General features: G+C 44.9%; 2 protein-coding genes across 2 annotated transcripts in view; one reads left to right on the forward strand and one right to left on the reverse strand.

Moving 5' to 3' along the window:
• Nucleotides 1–1,421: 1,421 nt before the first annotated feature.
• Nucleotides 1,422–26,078, reverse strand: TK2 (thymidine kinase 2). Its single transcript, XM_069966033.1, has 10 exons — nucleotides 25,628–26,078; nucleotides 22,532–22,563; nucleotides 14,977–15,051; nucleotides 10,526–10,579; nucleotides 8,129–8,218; nucleotides 7,672–7,745; nucleotides 5,359–5,447; nucleotides 4,250–4,329; nucleotides 2,288–2,368; nucleotides 1,422–1,933 (listed from the first exon to the last, which is right to left on the reverse strand). The coding sequence occupies exons 1-10, from the start codon at nucleotides 25,803–25,805 to the stop codon at nucleotides 1,856–1,858; spliced, it is 831 nt and encodes a 276-aa protein (XP_069822134.1). The 5' UTR covers nucleotides 25,806–26,078; the 3' UTR covers nucleotides 1,422–1,855.
• The window catches only part of LOC138788292 (CKLF-like MARVEL transmembrane domain-containing protein 3), a 61,506-nt gene continuing 59,589 nt past the window's right edge, over nucleotides 25,767–27,683 (forward strand). Inside the window, exon 1 of the mRNA XM_069966034.1 lies at nucleotides 25,767–25,989. Coding sequence (XP_069822135.1) covers nucleotides 25,941–25,989 — 49 coding nt within the window. The 5' untranslated portion in view covers nucleotides 25,767–25,940. The remainder of the gene's footprint in view (nucleotides 25,990–27,683) is intronic.

Below are 27,683 nucleotides of genomic sequence, written 5' to 3' on the forward strand. Positions count from 1 at the left end.
TAAGATAATGTATGTACAGTGCACCATTCTTCAGCCTTATAACCAACAATTGGAAGCTTCAATAAAACTATTTTAGTTGTAAAATATCTACGTGTTCAAGCTTTGTACTTGTATAACTTTAAAGCCATGGTGCTGTTTATAGAACTGTTGGGACTGTACCTTCCTGGTCTGTGGTGAGGGTGAGTACATCAGACAGGTTTTACAGAGCTGGGTAAACGCTGTGGTAATTTATAGTGTTTTGGTTATTTGACATCGTTTTGCTATCATCGTAGGATAGAAACAAGACTAGTGCCCAAAAGCTTTTAAACAGATGTTATGTTTATGTAGTTCTATGGTGAAGGCTTTTCAACACCTTCATTAATATGCACAACAAGATTTATGGAACAAGGGGCCAAGCAACTTCGGGGAAACTATAGATCAGACATGTAAAATTCTCATCAGAAAAAGCACAACTTTATTAACTGTTCAGAATTTTTAGTCCTCCAAAATTCCTTATATAGAAGACGCAATAAAGAGAAAAATAAGTATGCAACTACAGTTTCACACACTTATTTTAACCTTATTGTCGGCTGTTTTTCTGTTAATTTTTCAGCCTTTACAGCTTTAAAAACGTAGGTGTGTGTACAAAAAAAAAAATAGCGGTATACCAAGTGTTTATTTGTCCAACAGTGATCATTCCCAATCCTTCCATACACTTGTGCATTTGTCTCAGTTGAACATTCATGTGGTATTAGTTAGTGTGTTAGGGTCCATTTACACAGAAAGATTATCTGACAGATTATCTGCCATTTGAAGCCAAAGCCAGGAATGGATTTGAAAAGAGGAGAAATCTCAGTCTTTCCTTTATGACCTGATCTCTGTTTATAGTCCGTTCCTGGCTTTGGCTTCAAATCTGTCAAATAATCTTTCTGTGTAAATAAACCCTAAGTTATAAGCTGCTGCTACATTTCTCTGGTCACTTTTCTCTCTGACATTAACTGCTGAACCCTTCTCTGCCGCTACATTTGTAAGGGACAAGGCGGGAGGCCCTCCATACACAGTCAGGAGGTTTTGACACCTTTGAAATATAACTACAATTTACGGATGGCCTAAAGTGAAGTCTCCTAAAACCACTACTTTATTTAGGCCAGAATTTCTGTTCCATTACATACAGTGGCCTTCTTTGAGAGGATCAACCCTCTAAAACACCATTATAATATCCCACTTTAAACTACTGCACAACTTTCAGATCTCATAAGATGTGATTCAGATGTTTAGGCCCAGTCCCTGGCCTATGGAGTTTTACATATATGGGGCTATAATCTGTACATACCTAAACTTAGCTGTGATTTTCATGACTGAGAGGGGTAAATCACATTTAAAACCTACTGTGATCCCACAGTAATTACAACTCAGATCTAACAAAGTTCTGATGTATTTTATTGTACAATGACTGAACTTTTCTTTAACACATAAATAAACATTGTATGGAATGTACAAACAATATCAATGTAAAGATTTAAAATAAATGGACTAAAAAAAACAAAAGAATGGAAAGTTAAATAAATAAATAATATGGTTTCTGTCCTAAATCCTATTAGGCGTAAAAGACGCTGAGGCAAAGAGATTGGTCCACCACAGTACCATCGAGAAGAAATACTCCCTGGTAATGGTCTGATTTATCACATCTGCTGCCTGCATGGCGGCCTGCAGCTACTTTATTGCTGCATCATGCTGGTAAGCTGGCAATTGTTGTCAGATAATCTTTCCTTTTAGTTTTCTCAAAACTGCTTTCTCAATACAAAATGGCTGCTTGCATTATGTATCGGCAAGTAACACATTGTAACCTATGTACATGAGGCATTAAGTGCTTGTATCAAGTAGCAAGAATCTTTCCACGATTCTCTTCATAATGCTGAATCATCTCCTCCATATTCTTATCTCCATCTATCACCTGAAAGAGAGAGGAGACCAATACTTAGAATGCTGCACACATGGGAAATAAAATGCAGTATGTAGGGAACCTGAAGAACCTGTGTGTCCATCACATGTTTGTATGCACTACATGTAAACCAGGAAAGTTTCTGCTAAATGACAGCAGGCAGATAACTCAAAACCCATACAGAAGGTATGTTACAAAATTAGATAACTTTCCAATACACAATGAATTCATTTTTTTCTCCTAAAACAAATAAACCCCTTTAAGCAAACAGTGTGCTAGTAATACTATTATGTGGCTTTTGCACCTTGGCTAACAGAAGCAACTAGAAGAGAACATAAAAGTTTGATGAAGGCGAGAGTAACTTACAAGAACCGGTGCCGGCACTGGAAACGAGCTCTGCTTAAAAAGCCACTCTTCATAGAGGCTGTGTATGGCATACAGGTATTCCTGGAAGAGAAATAAAAAAACATTTACACCTCGGGCCAGGGCTTTCAGTGCTGCTTGTTATTAAAAATAGATGTGAATAAGAGCATCAGCCGGATATACAGGCCTCTTATCTATTCCCAGTATACCGTGCACTCCATGACCATGCAATTCCCACCACCCCAGGCTGACCTGAACCCTTGAATTTTCCCCTGATCATTAGCTCCTGCCATACAATTCCCTATTATTAGGTATAGTGAAGTGTACCAGTCTGTCACTCTGATCTAGTTACATGGCAACTACCTGCTCCATTACTGCTCTCAAAAGGGCCAAGACCCCTTTTATTCATGGCGCTGCTTAAAAAAATAAAGAAAATCAACACAGTTACTATGTCGGCTTCCACAGAATAATAGGACTTTAGAAAAGGCATATGCAGGGTCTACAGCAAATAGGTTTGCAATTCAAAGGAGATTGTTCACTTTTTTGTGAGCTCAAAGCTCTTCGAAGGTGTAAGGTCTATTATTTAACTACTGCTGCATATATCAGTGCTGTTTCTAGCATCGATATGTGCAAGCACATATCATGACATATGAGACAAATGAAAGCACACAAGCTGCAGATGATCAGTAGAGAAATGTTGTTTCTAGTTAAATTATTACTATCATTTAAGAAAAAAAAAAACAGTCGATGGTTTGGCCTTCAGTTAGTGAAGGTGTATGGCAACCTTAAAAGCTGATCTTCAGATATAGCCAGAGATCAGCTATCACTAAGGGTCCTATTCCACGGGCCGAGGAGGGCCCGATCAACGATGTAAACGAGCTGCGATCTGCTAGATCGCCGCTCGTTTACTGGGCCTATTCCATGGCCCGATGATCGTTGAGCATCATACATTACCTGTCCAGGCTTCTCCGCGATGTCTTCATCCCCGGGTCCCGCGCACTCTATCTTCAGAATGGCCGGTCAGCTAACAGGCCACACTCAGCCAATCACAGGCCGCGGCGGTCCCGGCCTGTGATTGGCTGAGCGCTCCGTCAGCTGACCAGCCATTCTGAAGATAGAGCGCTCAGCCAATCACAGGCCGGGACCGCCGCAGCCTGTGATTGGCTGAGTGTGGCCTGTCAGCTGACCCGCCATTCTGACGATAGAGTGCGCGGGACCCGGGGATGAAGACAGCACGGAGAAGAAGCCTGGACAGGTAATGTATGCTGCAAGGACAACGATAACGATGTCCTTGCAGCCCTCGCTCAACGATCATCGGGCCGCTCGTTTACATCGTTGATCGGGCCCTCCTCGGCTCGTGGAATAGGACCCTAAGCCCTGTTAAGCCAGCCTCCCTTTGTCAGATGACTCAGGTTGCTTAGCTCTGATTGGCTGAGCAAGATGTAAGCCATCTAACAGTTTTACAGAGTCAGTTAGACATCAGGAGACAAAGTGCATCATGGGAAAGACCAAACCAGGAAGTAAAGAAAAAACAAAGACACCAACTGGAGCTTCAGTTCATTTTTTTTTTTTTTTATCAGGGCCAGAGTTGTCCTTTAAGGCAAAGTTTTACATCTGGTTAAAAATGGATCTGTCTTGGAGGTAAAGCATCGTGGATGAAGTTTGTCCCCATGAGCTACCGCCAGTACTGTGAGTCACTGATCAACTGGAGATAAAAGGAGAATATGACATTAGAATAACTTGGCTGCTTTTTACCAGAAAGAGAGCCGCTCTTGTTTATAGGTGGTGTATGGGGGAGGACCGGAGGGATAACTGTTGGCCGGATTATTGAAGCTGTATGCATACCTTACATTTTTTCTACAGAAGAGACTGAAGGCAAACTGAGAAAAATAAAAAGGTTCCCGGCAATGGAGTTTAGTACTAATAAACCATACACAGTGGAGTTAGGCTCCAAGGAGATCTTACCAATGGTATCACCCGCTCTTCTTCTCTACACCTCATCTTTAGTCTCTGATAACAGGTTTCAGGGGATGTGCGAAGGTAAACTGCAAAAGAAAATGCGCCAGATTTATTGAAAGTGTTTTCCCAGCTCTTCCTAGTTTGGTACGGGGGTGGGGGCAAAGATGGGATGCAGTAGTGATGAGCTAAACCAGCTTGGCATTGCTGTGCTTCCCACTGAGGTTACATGTGTCTGCGGGCACAATCAAAGCCCTTGATGGGTGTGACCTCAGAAGGAGAGAGGAGAGTGTGGGAGTGAAAAGCGATGTTTGCACAAACTTTTTCCCCCAATCAGCTTTTGGCTGCATGTCTTCTGTTACACAGAGAAAAGTGTGGCCGACAGCGGACTTTTTTTTTTTATATGTTTAAAATGAGCAAGAAGCTGGCAAGTGAGCATTTGCTAACTGCTAGCTCTATTGCATGGGAAATATCTGCCTAATTTGGTGCTTTAGTCCATTTAGCGCTGTTCTGTGGTGCTGAACAAACTCAACGACAGAGGCTCTGAACTGAGCCCTGGTAAATGTGTCATCCTAGCCTAACTATGTCTTTTCTAACACACAGTATTCAGAATGATAAAAATGGCTGTGTATTTACTGCCGCCCACAGTGGACACATTCCAGGTGTACCATGCATAGGAAACATAATCGGCATTCTATTACAGGAGCGCAGGACTGATGGGCTCCTATAGCTCTTATAAATCTATCACATTTGCCTGCTGTTCTTCTCAGTAACAGTAGTTCAGTTTTTCCAGTCTACTGTTTCAAATGTACAATGCTTGGCATACTCACATGACTATATCACCTATCAGACTATAAATGCAAACAGATGCTGGATAACCTAATAATCTCGTCGACTTCAATGGGTACAGAACCTTTCGCAAAAAAAAAAAAGCCTGAAATAGATGTTGACACAAAATGTTCTACAGATTTGACGACCCCTACTTCTTGCTGGTCAGTCTACTTTTCTGGTCTTAAGAAATTCATCAAACACTGGATTATTGGATATTCAACTGAAGGAATGTTACAGTACCAATGTGAAAATATGTACCAGACTGCCCAGCATGACCGCTTACTTACCTATCAGGTCAACAGAAAGGTCAATATTCTTTGTGATCCAATTAAACCACTCAGTTAACACTACGTATTCCACTTCAGGCATCTTTCCACTGCAAAATACAAGAGGGCAGAGGTGGTGAAGGGTTATTGTTTCCTAAGACATTTACTACAGCTCTCTGTGCACCGATCTGCTCCCCCCATTTCATGAATATTGAGGCAGCACTCCACAGTGACGTCAGTCCAGCTGCGGGTACATACGTGACTTAGGTTTTTGAAGAGGCAGCAAGGGCTGTAGTGCCAAAACCAGTGCACCAAACCGCCTAATTACCATATTAATAAAATAGAGCATTGTAGGAAAACGGCACAGAGGAAGATGGTAAGAAAATACCTTCTCCCTTACTTTCTTCTGCACTCTCGGAACGTAACAGGAGGTTAGATTCTTCTAGTCACATAGTAGTCATCAGAAGTGAATAAGGAGGTCTGGAGTTTCCCATATAATGGATCACTCAGTAAAGGAACTTGCTAAATAAAGACAACAACAAAAAAAAGCTTCCTCTTAAAGAGACCTTTGAGCTACTAAAACATCTAGTTGGCAGCATTCTGCTCCCTGTTCTGCTTTCTGGTGCTCACCTCTGGCTTCTGTGTATCTCAGAAATAAACCTTCCTAGATAAGGGGGGCTGCAAGTCGTGATGATTGCATGTGGGTGAAACCATGCCTGCAATGTCCAATAACTGCAGACGGGCAAAATTTAATATGGGTAAAGTTAGACTTCTAAGGTTAAGAGGTAGCTTCACACGTACCAACTCACAGCGTTAATAAGGCTGCGAGTCGGCTAGGTCCTGGCAGATCTCTTTCACTACATAAACGCAGCGGTCTGAATGACCGCTGCGTATATGTAATTCTGCTGGCCGCTTAACCCCTTCAGCTGCCGCCCGGTTCCCGCTCTGTATACATTACCTGTCCTCGCTGCACGGGGTCCCAGCGTACTGTTCTCCCGCCCCCGGCTAATCAGTGTGTTGCCCTGCCGCAGCCACTGATTGGCCGGGCGGGAGAGCAGTACGCCGGGACCCCGTGCAGCAAGGACAGGTAATGTATACAGAGCGGAGTGGGAGCCGGGCGGCAGCTGAAGGGGTTAAGCGGCCGGCAGAATTACATACACGCAGCGGTCTTTCAGACAGCTGCGAGTATATAGTGACAGTGATCTGCCAGGACCTAGCCGACTCCCAGCGTTATTAACGCTGCGAGTCGGTACATGTGAAGCTACCCTGAAAGGGACGCATAAAATGAGCTTGTTTTTTAAAAGTAAAAAAAAATAGATACAGTATAGCCATAGGCTGTATCCATGTTTTCCAGGACTCCTTAGGACTGCATCCAACTTCTTCAGTCACCAGTAATCAAATGCTGAGAGTTCGGGTTTGGATGAAACCAAGTATACTTGAGATTCACTCATCTCTAATGAATTGAGAACACTAGAGATGAGCAAACCTCGAGCATGCTCAAGTCCATCCGAACCCGATCGTTCGGCATTTTATTAGCGGTGGCTGCTGAAGTTGGATAAGGCCCTAAGGCTATTTGGAAAACATGGATATAGTCATTGGCTGTATCCATGTTTTCCAAACAACCTTAGAGCTTTATCCAACTTCAGCAGCCCTACGTCCGCATCAGTGCAACCAAATGGAACCAGAGTATTTCACAAGGTACCAAAGCTCCATGAGGCCTGGCGCCTCGAAGGGATTACACATACATCACTACCTGCTTAGTGCACATGTGGTACTTTTTGTTTTTACAACGTTTTTTAAAAACCTCAATAGATATTAACTTGGTATGATAGCAGCTATAAATTACGAAGTTAGAAACACCGGCAGAATTCTTCAAGGGAAAAGCTAAGAACGAAAAAACCTAGAGCTGGGCAAGTAAAGGGCATACCGCTTGTGATTTTGATTATTAACATACAATGCCTCTTTACTGATACTGTTTGTAAGTATGATAAAACAGATCTTTTTATGATTATTGACTAACCTGGTGGTGATCTATACAGATGCTTCTGTGCTTACATTGGTTTACATAAGTGCTGATACAACAAAGATCTTGGGGCAAAAACCCTGTTGGTGTCCATTGAGCTACTGAATGGATCAAACGAGTATAGTGTTCGGCTGTGTTGGTGTTACAGTGCATGACAGCACTTTCTGGTAACGAGGCATGCACCTGTGTCAGGATAGGTTCTTAACCTCCAAACATAACATACGTATGTTCCTCAGCTCTGACAAGATTTATTTTTATAACAACAAACAACCACCACAGATGAACTGGATAACAAAGGAAAAATACTCTACCTTCTGTAAAGGTTTTCCACAAATATGTACTTTGCACTATGGATGGACCTCTCCATCATTTTTACTGGAGCATACTGCAAAAAATTACACAGATAAAAGTCAGCGTGTCAATGCAAACCGGTCAGTAAACTAGACTTCCCTTCCCTTTACTAAGTGATTCATGGATATACAAGTGCTAAAACTGGAATTTTGCAGCAGGTGTGACAACATAAAAACTATTCCATAAAGTTATTCAACAAAAACATTTAGCACCTGTCTACAGAAGAGGTGAAATGTCTTGGATCACTGGGACCCCAACTATGAATGGGAAGGGGGTTTTGAGCCCCCTGTTGGTCCTTACTGTGGTCGGTGGTAATCAATACTGTGGTATGAATCCTTTAAATGTAATTGTGGGTTGCTGGACTTGTGTAAGGGAGATCTATCTTCTTTAGTGCTACAACTAAGCTAATATACTTACTGATGGCTTGGTGTGGGTATCCAACATGGTGAGCTGAACATAGGTCTGCAGTGTTAACCCCCATCTTGTTGGATCCACATACATTAAACCCTAAAAAAAAAAGAAAATACAGTGAATGTGGATAAGAGACCAGACGCAGTTTAGACATTTTTTATATACATTAGTTTAATAGCTCTAACTTTTTTGGTTGTGGGGCTACAAACATGATTTTTATTTGGGTATGTTCACACATACTGTATCCGTAGCGGATTTTAAGCTGCGAGTGTGCAACAAAATCCCCCGCGGATACCTGGCCATTCACTTCAATGGGATGACATACTCGCAGCGGGATTGTCATAGCCAGCAACCTTAACCCCCGTGGCCTGGGTACATACTTTACTGGGTCCCTGCTCCGGCTTGCTTTGGGGACTCTAGGCGCTCAGCCAATCAGTGCGTGACCCACCGCAGCATAATGACTGGCTGAGCGCCGGGAGTCCCTGAAGCAAGCCAGAGCGGGGACCCAGTAAAGTATGTACCCGGGCTGCGGGGGTTAAGGGAGCTGACTTTGACTATGACAATCCCGCTGCGAGTATGTCATCCCACTGAAGTGAATGGGCAGGTATCCTCAGCGAATTTCGCTGCAAACTCGCAGTATAAAATCCGCTGCGGACACGGTACATGTGAACGTACCCTTAGGGTAGCTTCACACATACCATATCGCAGCGGATTTGACTAAATGAATGAACACAGCATTAAATACGCCCTGTCAAATATGCTGCAAATCTGCTGCGGATCCGCAGCAGATTTGATGCTGTGTTCATTCATTTAGTCAAATTTGCTGCGGATCCTCAGCAGAAAATCCACTGCTGTACAGTATGTGTGAAGCTACCCTTAGGGTGTGTTCCCACATACAGGATCTGCAGCAGATTTGATGCCGCAGATTTGAATCTGAAGCAGATCCACAGCAGATTTCATGGTCCAGATTGGATTTGCCTTGAATCTGCAACTTTAAATCTGTGCCATCAAATCTGCTGCAGATCTTGTACGTGTGAACCTACCGGATCCGCAGCGGATTTGACGCTGCGAGTTAGCAGCGAAATCTGCTGCGGATCCAGTACTGTGAATTTGAATGGGTCCCATACACGCAGCGTATCCACTGCGTGTATGGGACCGGTCCCTTTAACCTTTGCGCCGCCGTCCGAAAGCTTGCCCGCCCGCAGCCCCGGCCCGAGCATACATTACCAGCTCGGTGCCGCGGCTTGATTCAGGCTCCCGGATCCCCTCGCTCCTCTTCAGCCAATCAGGGCTGCCGTGCACACAGCCGCGGCACCTAGCTGGTAATGTATGCTCGGGGCGGCAGGCGGACTGGGGGCCGGGCTGCGGGCGGGCAAGCTTTCAGCCAGCGGCACAGGGGTTAAAGGGGCCAGTCCCATACACGCAGCGGATCCGCTGCGTGTATGGGACCCATTCAAATTCACAGTACTGGATCCACAGCAGATTTCGCTGCTAACTCGCAGCGTCAAAGCAGCTGCGGATCCGGTAGGTGTGAACGTACCCTTAAGCTATTTTTTAAATTTTAATCACATAGTGTTGTTTACATTGCATTTTTGCAGTCCATTTAATGGATCTATTTTTAAAATATTACTTTTAACTCGCCCCCCCCCCCAAAAAAAAAAAAAAAAAAAGGTAAACCATGGTTTTGTATACATGAAATTTATGTCAATAGAAAAATGGATTCAAATGGATGCACACAATTGGATCAGGTTTTTTTTCCATGAAACAGGTATGTTAAAGGGACTGCTAAATATGCAATGTGAACCTACCCTTACCCTAGAACAGACCACTTGTGTTTATCATTGTCCACCAATAATTTTGATATTCCATCAATCAAGCTATTTCGGTGTAATTGGTCTGGTCTAGCAGCATGACAATAATTGGCAGGGGTGGTCTTTGTTGAGGAAGGGGTTATTTTAGGCATACAGTATATTTTACCATTTTGTAATTTTTATACTCTTTTCCACTGTAACCAGCCTAGTTTCAGTGTCTGTCACTATTAGGACTCATCTAGGTCTAGTTAGACTAAGAAAGTCTTCACTGTGGGAACATTTATTAAGACTGGCATACTCGTACCATCAGGTGAGCCAGGGATATGGCTGGCATACGCCATGGAAAAGGGGCGCCAGGGACGCATGTTAATAAATGTAGCCCTTGGAGCTTACGGCCTGAAATTGCACCATACATAACTCTGCAGGATATAAAAACCTGAACAGCAGTCTTTAAGGAGTTAAAATACTCTAGAAGAGAGACATCTATATGAAAGTAATGATCTACCCAACCATGAGGGCCGGTGTTCCTACACAGGATTCCTGTCTTCCAGAGACTCTACCTATAAAGAAATATGATTGTACAATAACTCACCAGAGGATTGTGGCCTTGGACGTTTCTCCATTTTGCTACAGGTTCTGTCAAAACCTTAGAAATAAATGAATGTATTAAACACTCGGCAAACAATCACAGCAGCTCTCTATGATACAGAATATGTCTTCTCTATCTATATCTGTAAGTATAGCTCTAGAGAGAACAAGGCAATGGATTTTTTAAGTAGGGCTTGTTGATATTCCAGTCCGGGCAGCTAGTCTATTTCTCTGTATCACCACTGCCCATTCTACTCTTTGTAATGATTGCTCTATACGTAATGAGTCTATCTGCAGACTCATCACAGCTGGGCCCATACTAATAAATTCTAAGGCAGCACAAGTCTAAAAGACCCTCTCACAGGGGCCGGTTATCAGCAGCAAGCTTTGTGCAAACAGATGTGCAGTCAATAGCAATATGTTTTAACAGCCGCACAAACGATACAGAGATCAATCGTGTGGCCCGGCCATTTGATTAGTTGTGCTGTGTAAAAGCACTGCAATTGAATACCAAGCTGTTGAATAACTGGAAAAAGTCGGTGATAATGCCTCTTAATCCTGAGTATTTGTTTCCAATGGATTATGCGCATGTACTTAGTCAGACAGAAAGTTTTCGGTACCTGGGAATTCAGATAGCTAGAGATATTCATCAAATTCATGTTTTGAATTATAGATACAATTGAGAAGATGATGTATGGCAGAGATTTCCATTATCAAGGGCGGACAGAATTATTCTGCTGAAATCAGTGGTTCTCCCAAGATTGCTGTACCTATTCTCGGCAGCACCAATTTGGTTAGAAGATAAGGAAATTAGGAAAATTAGATCTTTGTTTAACGCTCTCATTTGGGGAAGAAGAGTAAGGCTGAAATTGGAAAGGTTCCAGATATAAAAAAGTATTTCCTTACATCACAGGTCTATTGGCTTATAAAGAATGAGCATAGTCATCTCCTGAACTCCATAGAGTATGATAAGAAGTTTGAGCATATGGATATTTTCCAGATTTTAGAAACCGGGTGCTTAGAGGAGAAAATGTTTCAGGGGAATGTAATGATAAAATCTTTAGTTAAAACTTGGAACGAATTTAAAAAATGTTTACAACTGGAAGGGGTCCTGGACTTCGCACCTCTTTGGGGTAACTATAAGCTACCAGAGGTAAATAAAATGGGGGGATTAAGAGCTTTACAGATTGCTGGGATTAATATAGTGGAAGACATCAGAGCTAGGGGAGGAGGTGTGAAGTCGTGGGAAGAGGTTAAGGTGGAATTCAAGATTAAGCCCCAGAGTTGGTTTGAGTTTTTCAAATTAAAGGATGTCCTGATGTCCACACAGAGAGAATGGTAAGATTTTTGCCGGGTCACATGTACTAATAGAGAATATAAGGAGTAAAAAGATTAAAAAGAAAGAGCTTAAAGTGGTGTACGAACATTTGAATAATGAAGAGGAGGTATGGTATAGGAATAGGGAGAAGTGGCATAGAGAGATAGGTCAGTTAGAAGAAAGTCAGTGGTTGGACATAATGAAAAATGTTAAGTTTAAGTAAGCTGCGGAATCCGTGGCCAGTGATCCCCTGGGATTCTGTAGTGTGGACATACCCTAAAAGTGTCAGTGATCACCGGGGAGCATGGAGAGGTAAGGATAACATTTAATATTCTATTTACACTATTACACGTAGTGATGCGCAGTTGACAATTTTTAAACATTCACATGTAGAAGCTGCATTGTGGAACAATACAGTTTTCTTAATATTACACAGACAGACCTGTGCTTTATGCCAACGACAACCAAGTAGTTTACCCATCGTTTAAAAAGTGTATTACATGGTGCAATGACTGTGTGACATTCGTTCGTGCAGTCCTTTACCTCAACAAAAAATGGTTTTTAAACCTGCTTGAAAAAGGCCATCAGCTGACTGACAAGTGTTTCCTGCAAATCAGCACAGGCTGATCACTAGGCCTATTCCACGGGGCAATATCACCTATTCCCTCTACTCGATCTGGAAGAACACACACCATTAGTTACAATAATTCAATCTTTTGAGGATTCAATGTTTTATGTCAGGAGCTGTATAACCTACAGGTCCAAAGCAACAGATGGCTCATCCATTTGGCACTAGGCCAATCCATACAGATGGGTGCAGGTCTGTGTATGAGACTAATGGTGCGTTTACACAAAGATTTATCTGACAGATTTTGAAAGCCAAAGAAAAATTTGAAATTACTACTGTGGTAGACTCAGAGGATGGTGCAAAATTATGTTTATTAAGTGCACAAAGAGTATATACAAGTATTACAAATCTGTACAGTAGAGGGTATAAGTAAGAAATTGGGCTAAGGTTTCTGTTGCGAAGGTAGCCCTGTAAGACCCTGCCTAGCATAGATGAAAACCGCTGGGTCAGACGTCCCTTAGCCAGACAGAGGATGCCCCTACACTAGAAAACCGTCATCAGGCTGTCAAGATAAACTGCAGTCAGGTATTGGTGTTAGGGGAAATACAGTATTGCCGTCTGGTGAGGTAGAACGAATCAGAACATGCATTTAAAGGAGGACATTTAGTCTAAACAAATTTTGGAGAGACAATTAATCAGGGTTGTTCCTCTTCCAACGTGTTTCCCCTATGTGGTGTGCATAGGTTCATCAGGGAGTATTGTGGAGATAGTGTATATATATGTTGTCCTCCAATGAAAGTCTGTAGTATCTCTAATGAGACGCTGTATGGATGCTGAGAACAAAGATGGAGGTCATTGCAGGCTGTGTCACACACTGCTAGATAATAAAATTAAAGGTCTTGTAGAAGCACCACTATGATAGGTAGCATCGCTCTTATTGGATAATCAAGTTAAGCTTTAGGTGGTCAGCACTGTAGGTACATGGTGATGACTGATGGTTATGAGTGAAAATTGCAGCCACTGTATATGTATGCCAATGGGTAATGGTGCGTTTACACGTAACGATAATTGGCCCGATCGTACGATTAACGATGTCTGAGTAACGATTTTTTTTTCATAACGAGCAGCGTTTAAACGGTACGATATAACGTACGGAAAATTCGCTTAACGTACGGAACGCTTAAGCCTATCTCACACATTGGTTAAATCGGCGAACTACTGTTCACACGGAACGATTTGCGAATTTTTTTGCGAACGACGAACGACGATTTGATAACCTGTTGAAAGATCAAAATGAGCGATGTATCGTTCGTCGTTTGATCGTTCGTTGCGTTTACACGTACGATTATCGTTCGAATTCGATTGCTATCACGCAAATTTGTGCGATAATCGTTACGTGTAAACGCACCATAGGACAGGTAATGGATCCCAGAGCTGGGAAATGCAGTGCAGGTTCCTTTAATCAGCTCACAGGTGCAGGCTACAGCCTTTTACTGATGATGTCCAGGGAGGTGTTGATTGTAGGGATATGGGCAGCTGGATAGGGTTAGGTGTCCCCTGTCCAAATAGCAGTGGAGGAGTCCAGTGGAGAATGATGTTCAGAAATGAGACATCCTCCTGGGGCGCGAGGTCCGTGTCATATTTTGGAAGCCAAAGACAGGAATGGATTTGAAAAGAGGAGAAATATCAGTCTTTCCTTTACTGACCTATTCACTATTTATAGTCTGTTCCTGGCTTTGGCTTTAAAGGGGTTATCCAGCGCTACAAAAACATGGCCACTTTTACCCCTACTGTTGTCTCCAGTTCAGGTGCAGTTTGCAATTAAGCTCCATTTACTTCAATGGAACAGAGTTTCAAAACCCCACCCAAACTGGAGACAACAGTAGGGGGAAAGTAGCCATGTTTTTGTAGCGCTGGATAACCCCTTTAATAATCTGTCAGATAAATCTCTCTGTGTAAATGCATCCTAAAGGAGACGTCTAGCAGTTTAAAAAAATCTGGCAGGGGCAGGGGTGAACATAATAATCAATCATTACTTACCTCTCCCCCTGCCCACAAAGCACCACGTGACAGGCTCCAGGACCCTTACCGGAAGGCATCCTCCACCCCCTTCCTGAGTTCTGACGACGTCACGACATGGGAGAAAATGCCAGAACCAGCTGATCGATTGCCCGCCCAGCTAATCAGTGACTGAAGCAGTGTTCCATCCAAGTCACTGACCAGACAAGCAGGCAGGTTATCAACCAGGTCATGACGTTGGCTGTGAAAGAGATCCCGGAGCGGCATTCCAGTGTAAAAAGGCGGAGAGGTGAGTAATGACTTCTAATTATGTTCCCCCTGCCATCTAAATTATTTTTTTTAAAACCCCTGGACTTTAAAGGATGGATTCTTACAGCGACAGCAAACATGGCTCACCACACGCACACACATTATAAGGGTGTTTACATTTTTTTTTTTTTTTTTTTAAAAAACCCAAAAAACCAAAATCCCTTACTATACGACATTTCTGTCTCATGACACAGTGGCCTTGTAGGAGCATTGAAGAAAGAGCATCATGGTACAGAATTACCTCAAGATTAGCCGTATTGGAGAAATATTCTAGACAGCTGGTTTTTCCACTTGCAATGTTTCCTTCCACACAGATCTAAAATTACAATAGATAAAAAAAACATATGAAACATACTTCTATTCTGATATATGAGCACTTAAAGTGTAACTGTCATTTAAAATACTTTTGCAGAAATCAATATTACAAGCAATTTTAAGAAATTCTGTAATAGGTTTTATTAGGCAAAAAAAAGCCTCTTTCTGTACTAAAACAGCTGTTTCTCAACCTGGTGAGATAATATTACAAGATGTGGTGTTTTGCAGGGCGGCCTTTTCTCTTCTCTTTGCTTCCTTACCCCGCCCCCTCGTGCCCTCCATAGACCATAATGGACACAGAAATCCTGCTTCTTCTGAACCTATTACAGAAATTCTTGAAGTCTACCTGTTGTTATAACTTTCAAAATGTAACATAGTAACATAGTAAATAGGGTTGAAAGAAGACAAGAGTCCATCAGGTTCAACCTAGGAAAATCCTACTGTGTTGATCCAGGAAGGCGAAAAACCCCTATGGGGCAGAAGACAAACGCCCCACCACAGGGAGAAACTCCCCCCCCTCCCCCGACTGCAATGGCAACCAGAACAATCCCCGGATCAACGTATCACCAGAAATCTAATGCCCATAACTTGTAATATTATATTTTTCAAGAAAATCATCCAGGCCTCCCTTGAACTTATTTAATGAATTGGCCATGACAACATCATGTGGCAGAGAGTTCCACAGTCTTACCGCTCCTACAGTAAAGAACCCGCGTCGATGCTGATGATGAAATCTTCTTTCCTCTAGACGTAGAGGATGCCCCCTTGTCATTGTTACAGACCTAGGAGTAAAAAGACCACTACAAAGATCTCTGTACTGTCCATTCATATATTTGTACATTGTGATCAGATCGCCCCTAAGACGTCTTTTTTCTAGCGTAAATAACCCCAAGCGTGATAACCTGTCCTGGTACTGTAACCCACCCATTCCCTTAATGACCTTTGTTGCCCTCCTCTGCACCCGCTCTAGTTCAGCTGTGTCCTTCTTATATACCGGTGCCCAAAACTGTACACAGTATTCCATGTGTGGTCTGACCAGTGATTTATAAAGAGGCAAAACTATGTTCTCATCTTTAGCATCTATACCTCTTTTGATGCACCCCATTATTTTATTAGCCTTGGCAGCTGCTGCCTGGCACTGATCACTAAAGTTGAGTTTACTGTCCACCAATACCCCCAGGTCCTTTTCGGAAGTAGTTTTACCCAGTGTTTTATTATTTAGCACATAACTGTACTTATTATTTCTATGGCCCAAATGCATAACCTTACATTTATCCACATTAAACTTCATTTGCCATTTCTCCGCCCAAGCCTCTAGCTTCTCCAAATCCCTCTGTAATATGATATTATCCTCCTCTGTACTGATTACTTTACCCAGTTTAGTATCATCTGCAAAAATGGAGATTCTACTCTGTAGCCCCTCTACAAGATCATTAATAAAAATATTAAAAAGAAGTGGACCCAACACTGACCCCTGTGGTACCCCACTAGTAACTAAAACCCAATCTGAATATGTTCCATCAATGACCACCCTCTGTTTTCTATCACACAACCAGTTACTTACCCATTTGCATACGTTTTCCCCGAGTCCCAGTATCCTCATTTTGTAGACCAACCTTTCATGCGGCACAGTATCAAATGCCTTTGAAAAGTCCAGATACACAACATCCACAGCCTCCCCCAGGTCCAGTCTATAACTTACCTCTTCATAGAAGCCGATCAGATTAGTCTGACAGGACCGATCCCTCATAAATCCATGCTGGTGCTGCGTCATAAGATTATTTTCATTAAGATACTCCAGTATAGCATCTCTTACAATCCCCTCAAATACTTTACCTACTATAGATGTTAGACTTACAGGCCTGTAGTTTCCAGGATCACTCCTTGACCCCATCTTGAATATTGGTACCACATTAGCTATGCGCCAGTCCTGTGGAAGAATCCCTGTCGTAATAGAATCTTTAAATAATAGGAATAACGGTCTGTCCAACACAGTATTTAATTCTTGCAAAACCCTAGGATGGATACCTTCTGGGCCCGGTGACTTATGGATTTTAATGTTTTTAAGGCGTCTTCCCACTTCTTGTTGTGTTAGGCAGGTGAGATTTATGGGAGGATTAACATTATCCCTAGTCATGTCGTCTGTTATGGGATTCTCCTCTGTGAATACAGTAGAGAAGAATGTATTTAGTAGATTGGCCTTTTCCTCTTCCCCCTCCACCATTACACCCAGATTATTTTTGAGGGGACCAACATTTTCGGTTTTAAGTCTTTTGTTATTTATATAGGTGAAGAACATTTTGGGATTTGTTTTACTTTCTGTGGCTATCCTTCTTTCTGTTGCTATTTTTGCTTCTTTTATTTGCGTTTTACACATTCTATTCTTCTGTCTATAGTTGCTCAATGCTTCCCCACTACCTTCTTGTTTTAGTAGTCTGAATGCTTGTTTCTTATCATTTATTGCACCCCTTACAGCTGTAGTTAACCACATTGGATTTCTCTTATTTCTACTACGTTTATTCCCATATGGTATGTGTCGTTCACACGATTTACCCAGGATGCTCTTAAATATGTCCCATTTCTCTTGTGTACTTTTATTTCTGAAGGCATTGTCCCAGTCTATGTTCCCAAGGTCCTCTCTTAGTTTTTGGAAATTAGCCTTCCTGAAATTTAATGTTTTTGTAGCCCCTCTGCTAATCATTTTATTGAAGGATAATTGAAAACTTACTATGTTATGGTCACTATTACCTAGGTGACCCCCCACCTCTATTTTTGATATTCTGTCGGGCCTATTGGTTAAGATCAGGTCCAGAAGGGCCCCCCCTCTTGTTGGTTCCTCTACTAGTTGGGAAAGGTAATTATCTTTTACTATTTCCAAAAACACGCTTCCCTTCCTGGAGCTGCAGGTTTCTGCTTTCCAGTTGATATTTGGGTAGTTAAAGTCCCCCATAATAATGACTTCCCCCTGCTTCGCTGCCGCATCTATTTGTCTTATAAGAAGATTTTCTGATTCTTCCACTATACTTGGAGGTTTATAACTCACTCCTATAAGAATTTTATTATTCTTTGTCCCTCCCCTTATTTCTACCCAAAGAGACTCCACATTATCATCACATATATCCTCCCACAGAATAGGCTTAAAGTGTCACTGTCGTGATTTTTTTTTTTGCAGAAATCAATAGTCCAGGCGATTTTAAGAAACTTTGTAATTGGGTTTATTATCCGAAAAATGCATTTTTATCATGAAAAAGCAGTTTGAAGCTCTCCCCCCTGTCTTCATTGTTCTCCTATGGAGAGAGCTAAAGAAAAGACCAAAACAGGACAACAAAGAGTTAATCTACAAATCCCTCACGGGATATCTCTACTGACCATCACCAGTGACCTATCTGAGCTCGGATTACAGCTGTCACCCAGCTCCGTGCCTGTAATCCTCTGTTATCTGCTTTCTGCTGCCGGCTAACTCCCTCCTTCCTCCTCCCCCCTCCCCTCTCCCTAGAACAGACAGGGGACGTCTCCTGCAACAAGTCACAATTTTCAGATTTTTCAGAGTGGATGAAAAAGAGGAAGGAGGGGGGGACCTGGGAAAAGGCTTTTTACATGCAGATAATGGCAGATTTGGCTAATAAACCCAATTACAAAGTTTCTTAAAATCGCCTGAACTATTGATTTCTGCAAAAAAAAAAAATACGACAGTGACTCTTTAAGGCATGATTTAACATATAGACAGACCCCTCCCCCTTTCTTATTTTTACGGTCATTTCTGTATAGACTATAACCCTGGATATTAACGGCCCAGTCATAGGTCTCGTCCAGCCATGTCTCGCTTATCCCCACTATATCATATTTCTCTTCAACCATTATGAGTTCTAATTCCTCAGCTTTATTAGTGAGGCTTCGAGCATTAGTATACATACATTTAATATATTTGTCCATATTCCCTTTCCTTTTATCACTAGTGACTATTCTAACCCCTCCCGCCGCTCCACCCCCAGTTCCATAATCTAGGCCCAGCTCTCCATCTACTCTGTCTTCACTTACTATATTGTAGTTGCCCTCCCCCCCGGTCCCTAGTTTAAACACTCCTCCAACCTCTTAGCCATCTTCTCCCCCAGCACGGCTGCACCCTCCCCATTGAGATGCAGCCCGTCTCTACCGTAGAGCCTGTAACCGACCGAGAAGTCGGCCCAGTTCTCCATGAACCCAAACCCCTCTACCCTACACCAGCTCTTGAGCCACTTATTTACCTCCCTAATCTCCCGCTGTCTCTCAGGTGTGGCTCGTGGTACAGGTAATATTTCGGAAAAAATCACCTTGGAGGTCCTAGTTTTAAGCTTCCTGCCTAAGTCCCTGAAATCATTTTTAAGGACCCGCCACCTACCTCTAACTTTATCATTGGTGCCAATGTGCACCATGACTGCTGGGTCATCGCCAGCCCCTCCCAGTAATCTGTCAGCCCGATCCGCGATGTGACGAACTCGAGCGCCAGGAAGGCAACACACTGTTCGACGATCCCGGTCTTTGTGACAGATTGCCCTGTCTGTCCCCCTAATAATTGAGTCCCCCACTACCAGTACCTGCCTGGCCTGCCCTGAACTCCTGTTTCCCACCTTACTGGAGCAGACACCCCCCTGGCTTTCAGAGGCAGTGTCCTGCTGCAGCAATGCCACCCCTGAATCAACATCCCCCTCATCCGCCAATTTGGCAAACTTGTTGGGGTGTGCCAGATCAGGACTGGCCTCCCTCACACTCTTCCCTCTACCCCTTTTTCTAACTGTGACCCAACTAGCTGCCTCTTCCTCCTGTACCTCCATGCTATCACACTCTCCCCCATCTACCCCTTGGAGCGCTTGCTCAGTGAGAAGCAGACCCCTTTCCAGTTTGCCAATGCATCTCAATCGTTGCAGCCGCTCATTTAGATCCAGGATCTGGGCTTCCAAACCAGCAACATGCACACATCTCCCACAATGGTATGCACCCTCGATCGGTTGATCAAGGATTGCATACATCGCACAAGATGTACATTGGGCCGCATTGTCAAACATGGCGCTCATTTATATGGGGATATTATGTATAAAGAAAGAAAAAACAAACAAGCAACAAAAGCAAACAATGTGTTCAAAAGCAAATAAACAATTTGTTTTCCTCTAAAACTCCCCGAATCTAAAGTCCCAGAATATTAAAGTCCCACACTTGAGACAAAAACACACTTCAGATCAAAAACTCGCACGCTCCAAAACTCGCTCACAATACAATATAGAAGTACTTAGCTTGCAGAGTTTGTTGCTTCTGGCTCCTGTAAATCAACAGTAGATGTGATATAAAGCCCTTTAACCCCTTAGCAACCCATGACGTACCTGGTACGTCATGGTGCCGCGGGGGGTGTTCAGAGCAGGGTCCCGCCAGGACCCCGCTCTGAACAGCACCGATCCCGGCTGCAATCTGCAGCCGGGCAGTGCCTCTATTAGCTGGCGCGGGTCCCGTTGCCGCGCCGGCTAATTAAGCACTTCAATGCAGCTGTCAAACCTTACAGCTGCATTGAAGTGCTTTATGCACAACATCCCTGGTGTCTAGTGGCACGGATCACCCCCGCGATGCGATCGCGGGGGGGAGATCTGTTCTTCTGGCCGGCCCGGGCCTCAGCGTCGGAATGACGCTGATCCCGGCTCGGCAATAGATTGCTATGGCCTGCAGCAGGCCATAGCAATCTATGACCGATCTGATGGATCTTTGCTGTGTATATACACAGCATTGATCTCTATGAGAGATCAGTGCTGTCTACATACAAGACCCCCAGGGGGGCTTCTAGTTTATGTAAAAAAGTGTTTTTATTAAAGGGGTTGTCCGGCGAAAAAAAATTATTCACAGAATAACACACATTACAAAGTTATACAACTTTGTAATGTATGTTATGTCTGTGAATGGCCCCCTTCCCCGTGTCCCACCACCCCCACCCGTGTACCCGGAAGTGTGGTGCATTATACTCACCGCATGTCGTGTCGTCCACGGTCTCCGATCGTCAGCAGTGACGTCTTCTTCGGGAGCTTGGCGGATCTTCCCGAGTGCCGGCCGCCCTCTGCAGCGTCATCCGAAGCTCAGCCGCGATTGGCTGAGCATAACTGTGCTCAGCCAATCGCGGCTGAGCGGCTGATGACGCGGCCACGTCATCAGCCGCGATTGGCTGAGCACAGTTATGCTCAGCCAATCGCGGCTGAGCTTCGGATGACGCTGCAGAGGGCGGCCGGCACTCGGGAAGATCCGCCAAGCTCCCGAAGAAGACGTCACTGCTGACGATCGGAGACCGTGGACGACACGACATGCGGTGAGTATAATGCACCACACTTCCGGGTACACGGGTGGGGGTGGTGGGACACGGGGAAGGGGGCCATTCACAGACATAACATACATTACAAAGTTGTATAACTTTGTAATGTGTGTTATTCTGTGAATAATTTTTTTTCGCCGGACAACCCCTTTAATAAAAAAATCCCCTCCCCATAATAACAATGGTTTGAATTTTTTACAATCCATCAGATAATATAAAAGTTATACATGTTATATATCGTTGTAATCGTAACAACTTGAGGAACATGCATAATAAGTCAGTTTTACCCCAGGGCGAATGGCGTAAATGCAAAACTCCCCGAAATCAAAACAAATTCGTTTTATTTTTCAATTTGACAGCGCAAATGATTTTTTTCCGGTTTCGCAGCATATTTTATGGAAAAATAATGGCTGTCATTGCAAAGTACAATTTGTTTCGCAAAAAATAAGCGCTCAAATAAGTCTCTAGGTGAAAAAATGCAAGCGCTATGGACTTTTAAACATAAAATGGAAAATGCGCAAAAACGAAAATTGGCTTTGACCTTAAAGGGTTAAAGGGGTTATCCAGCGCTACAAAAACATGGCCACTTTTCCCCCTACTGTTGTCTCCAGTTCAGGTGCGGTTTGCAATTAAGCTCCATTTACTTCAATGGAACAGAGTTTCAAAACCCCACCCAAACTGGAGACAACAGTAGGGGGAAAGTGGCCATGTTTTTGTAGGGCTGGATAATCCCTTTAAGGCTATGTTGACATGCCATTTTTCATAATGCAATGATTTGCACTGAAGTCAATGCAAACAATGGCCATTGTTTCACACAATGTATTGAAATAATGTTCATGTAATTTATTTCTGGAAGCTGTCCATAGACTACAATACAATTTTTCATTAAAAACAAGGGCCGTTGTTTTGAGTGCCAAATAACGGCCGTCGTTCATACATAGTGGAAACTTGGCCTAAAGTTACAGGCCCAAATCTGTAGGCTGCAATAATCTAGAGCCTGGTGACAATATGCAGTGACTGTCTGAGCAAACAGTTCCTGCACAAAGTCCTCATCTTGGACATAGAGAACAAAAAGATCGCTTTGGCGCTATAGGGGGCCTTTAAACAAATGTGGCACGGTGCTGCATATTTTAGAAATCAGGGAACAGCTGATACTTACTGTGCTTTTAGCTTTGGGAATCAATCGATTACCTAGAAAAAGAAAATAAATATTAATAAATTCCAATCCTATAGAGGACAACTATACTTAGTTATTAAAGGCTACAGTCAAGTGCCACCTTATATTAGGATAGATACAAAATACTTTTGCTTTCTGGAAACGGTTATGCTATTCAGAGCATCTCTGACAGGAGGACTCCGCTTCTAAGGATTTCAATAAGAACTGTGTAATGCCTCATTTTACTTGTATTCTAGCCATAGTTTTTCCCATACATATCTTTTAGGGTGCCTTCACACCTACCGGATCCACAGTGGATCTCACTTCTGCGGATTCGAAGCGAGAACCGCTGCGGATCCGGTATCACCCCTATGATAGCACATATTCGCAGCGGGATTAACATCCCGCTGTGAATATGTTCTTTAACTCCCTGGTGCCCGCAGCCCCGCCGTCGCATCCCCCCTTCCCCGGCGGCGGCACATCCCTCCCATCCCGGCCACATCCCCCCATCAGCCCATATCCTGCCCGCCGCCGCGAGCATACATTACCTGCTCGGCAGCACGGCTGCAGTGAGGCTCCTGGCTCCGGTCCCGCTCAGCTGACCTGAGCGGGACCGGAGCCGGTGGGCGACGGCGGGCTGGGGGTGGGCTGATGGGGGGATGTGAGGGATGCGACAGTGGGGCTGCGGGCACCAGGGAGTTAAAGCACATATTCACAGCGGGATGTTAATCCCGCTGCGAATATGTGCTATCATAGGGGTGAATTGATACCAGATTCGCAGCGGTTCTCGCTTCGAATCCGCAGAAGTGAGATCCGCTGTGGATCCGGTAGGTGTGAAGGCACCCTAAAGGGGTATTCTGGTGGGAAAAAATGTTTTTAAATCAACTAGTGTCAGAAAGTTATACAGTTATACAGAATTTGTAAATAATTTCCATTTAAAAAGTCTTCCAGTACTTATCAGCTGCTGAATGTCCTGCAGGAAGTGGTGTTTTTTTCCCAGTCTTACAAAGTGCTCTTTTTTCAAACCACGGCCTGATTCCCGCGCGTGGTGCCGGTCTATTACCAAGCAATGGCCCAGGCTGAGGCACTGGAGAGGGGCCGGCTTGCTCCCAGTGGGAGGAAACCCCCCTTCCCATTGTGATGCTGCTCTATTAGAATAAATGGAGTCGCATCATAGAAGGACAGGCCAGCCCGCCTCCAGTGGTTCAGCCCGGGTCAGTGCTCGCTAATAGATGGGCCCCATGTGCAGGAACTGGGCTGCGGTTCCAAAAAAAAAAAAAAAAACTGACACAGGGATAGAACGGCGCCATGACGGGGAAGCCGGTCCCGCGGTCTGTTTTTCGAACGGTTCCCCCGTACGGCGCCGTTCTTTCCACGGTTACCGTCCGGTGCTTAAGACGTAGGCCGGCCCGCCCCCAGTGGGAGGGAATTCCCTCTACCATATGACGCGGCTCCTTTGATTCTAACGGAGCAGAGAGTGACGCATGCGGAGGCGCACGAGCCCTCTCATAGACTATAGCACACTGAGGCAAGTGGTTCTCTCCGCCACATTTACTCGGTGTGAACATACCCTAAGGGTAGTTTCTCACACACCATATCGCAGCGGAGTTTATGCTGCGGATGCGCAGCAGATCCGCAACAGATTTGATCTAAATAACTGAACACAGCACAGATCTAAATAACTGAACACAAATCTGCTGCAGATCCTATAAGTGTGAATGCACCCTAAGGGTACAAACCCACACACCGTATACACAGCAGATACGCAACAAATACGCAGCAAATACGCAGCAGATTTGTTGGTACAGATTTGATGCTGTGTTCAGTTATTTAGATATAATCTGCTGCGTTTTTGCTGCGTATTTGCTGCGTGTTTGCTGCGTATTTGCTGCGTATCGCAGCAGTAAATACGCTGCTTATACGGCGTGTGGGTTTATACCCTAAAACAGAAGCAGATGGAGCCAGCAATGGGCAGGTACTTGGCAGTTGGCTCTGAGGTACAATGCATGATGGGAAATGTAGTTTGCTGGCTGGCACCATCTTGGATATACATCAGCTTTTAGAAAAACCTGTAGCTCGGAAACGGGGGCAGCTAGAGAGAGGGGATATGGCAAAAATACACAGGGGGCCTTAAGTAAGACCAGCAAGATTTGAGAACATTTCATGTTTTAGCTCTTTACTGGAATACCCCTTTAAAGCAGTTCACAAAAAATTATTATTGTCATGTCACACATTACCAGTATAGTCATGGTATACGCTGGGAAATGGACAGAATACCGCAGCAGACAGGCAGGCGAATCCACTAAATACTGGGCTCGGTCCATGCATAATGCTTGGTGCACAGGCGGCCAGTACAGGATGGCACTGGTGCACAGGCGGCCGGTACAGGATGGCACTGGTGCACAGGCGGCCGGTACAGGATGGCACTGGTGCACAGGCGGCCGGTACAGGATGGCACTGGTGCACAGGCGGCCGGTACAGGATGGCACTGGTGCACAGGCGGCCGGTACAGGATGGCACTGGTGCACAGGCGGCCGGTACAGGATGGCACTGGTGCACAGGCGGCCGGTACAGGATGGCACTGGTGCACAGGCGGCCGGTACAGGATGGCACTGGTGCACAGGCGGCCGGTACAGGATGGCACTGGTGCACAGGCGGCCGGTACAGGATGGCACTGGTGCGGTACAGGATAGCACTGGTGCACAGGCGGCCGGTACAGGATGGCACTGGTGCACAGGCGGCCGGTACAGGATGGCACTGGTGCACAGGCGGCCGGTACAGGATGGCACTGGTGCGGTACAGGATAGCACTGGTGCACAGGCGGCCGGTACAGGATGGCACTGGTGCACAGGCGGCCGGTACAGGATGGCACTGGTGCACAGGCGGCCGGTACAGGATGGCACTGGTGCGGTACAGGATAGCACTGGTGCACAGGCGGCCGGTACAGGATAGCACTGGTGCACAGGCGGCCGGTACAGGATAGCACTGGTGCAGTCCCACACAGCAGCAGTCAGTCAGCTGTCATGCTGACATGCTAAGACTTGTAGGACCAGCGGAACCTGTGTGTGTACAGGGCGCAGAGGCAGGCGCGGTATTTACCTTGCCCGTCGCTGTGGAATAGGCGCTTCATTGCGGGCCGCAGTGTGTCCGGTGACCGCGGTAGCACAAACCGCAGCCTGCCGCACAGCTGGGCCGTCATTGCTGGGAATGACATGTCTGGTGAGCAGGCCCGCTGCACATGGACGGCGCATCCGGCTGACAGAAACTCCCCCGACATCGTCACACCCGGCGGGGAGGAGACGGGGCTGAGAGGCCGGCCCAGAGCCCGTGCTCCGGTGTACGGTCACCGGAATCTTCACGTGGCGTAAGCGGCCGCTATTACTGTTACGTGAGGCGCTCAGCCTGCAGGGACATGACCCGGAGCAGAGCCCCCCAGGAGAGCCCGGGCCCCACACCTGCCGGTACATCACCTAACGTCTCCCTATTGTGCCCAGTCAGGTGGGGGGAAGCCCAGACGGCGCATCACCCTGTGCCCCACACCGGCTACACATCAGGGGCAAGACCCTAATGCTCAGCCCATTTCTGAAGGGCTGTGACTGAACTGCAAGTCAGCAGGGCCTGCATGTCTGAGGCTATGTTCACACAAGGCTATGTTACTGCACTCAGCCAGTTCCTGTTTCACAATTGATTTGTGGGCACAGACTAATCAATTAGCCATTCACTCCAATGCAATGTGCGGCCGCGCTTCACATTGCCTTGTGTGAACAGCTGATGTTTCCAGACGCTGTTCAGTGAACAGAGTCCAGAAGTAATTGACAGGCAAATTATTTTAAAGTGACTGTACCACCAGGCCCAGGCTGAAGCACTGGAGGCGGGCTGACCCACCCTTAGTGGGAGGAAACCCTAGCCACTCTATGACAGGGTTCCATTGATTCTAATGGAGTCATGTCATGGAGAGGCTGGAGTTTCTTCCCACTAAGGGTGGGTCGGCCTGCCTCCAGTGCTTCAGCCTGGGCCTGGTGGTACAGTCACTTTAACGCCCGTTCTAAAGATCAGGGGTTAGAATAAGGCTAGGCTCGACAACGTCAAAAAACGTCCGTTTTTGATATTTTAAAACGTCCGTTTCTGCCTTTATTAACTGACTGCCATGGCAATGCATTGAAGTCAACGGGAGGACGGACGTCCAATGCACACAACGCATTGAAAAATGGACGTGTGCATTGGACGTCCGTCCTCCTAATGACTTCAATGCATTGCCATTGCAGTCAGTTAATAAAGGAAAAAAATGACGTTTTTTTGATGTGTGAACCTAGCCTAACGATGTATGAACACAGCGGGCGACATTGTATTGACTTCAATGCAATGCCGCCCCTGTAGTAAAGAACGGATGCTGAGGCAATTGCAATCAGCGTCCGTTCTTTACTTAAAAAGAACGTTGTGTGAACATAGCCTATATCTGTTTTTGCACAACAGAAGCTACTATGGAAGTCAATGGGTCAGGATTAGAGATGAGCGAACCTCGAGCATGCTCGAGTCGATCCGAACCCGAACTTTCGGCATTTGATTAGCGGTGGCTGCTGAAGTTGGATAAAGCCCTAAGGCTATGTGGAAAACATGGATATAGTCATTGGCTGTATCCATGTTTTCCAGACAACCTTAGAGCTTTATCCAAGTTCAGCAGCCCCAGCTAATCAAATGCCGAAAGTTCGGGTTCGGATGGACTCGAGCCCGAACCCAGTTCGCTCATCTCTAGTCAGGATTAATCGGGTGACACACCTCCTATGTGTTCTTGCAGATCTGCAAATACAGCTGCATCACTGATGCCACACCGGTGCTTTCTCTTGGATATCACTGATGCCACACCGGTGCTTTCTCTTAGATATCACTGATGCCACACAGGTGGTTTCTCCTGGACATCACTGAAGCCACACCGGTTGTTTCTCCTGGACATCACTGATGCTTCCCAGGGCCCAGAAATACACTAATACCTTAGTATCCCAACAGGATCAGGGGAGAAAACGGTCAGCTGGCGGTTAAAGAGGTGTGCGGACACCAGGCCCGGATTAGCAGTCTGGCACACCGGGCAAATGCCTGGGGGGCCGCCTGGTCTGTATAGTTAAATTTTTTAATTAATATAAACAAGTAGGGCAGAGGC

This window comes from Dendropsophus ebraccatus, chromosome 4 (genome assembly GCF_027789765.1).
Source record: "Dendropsophus ebraccatus isolate aDenEbr1 chromosome 4, aDenEbr1.pat, whole genome shotgun sequence".
NCBI classification, from domain to species: domain Eukaryota; kingdom Metazoa; phylum Chordata; class Amphibia; order Anura; family Hylidae; genus Dendropsophus; species Dendropsophus ebraccatus.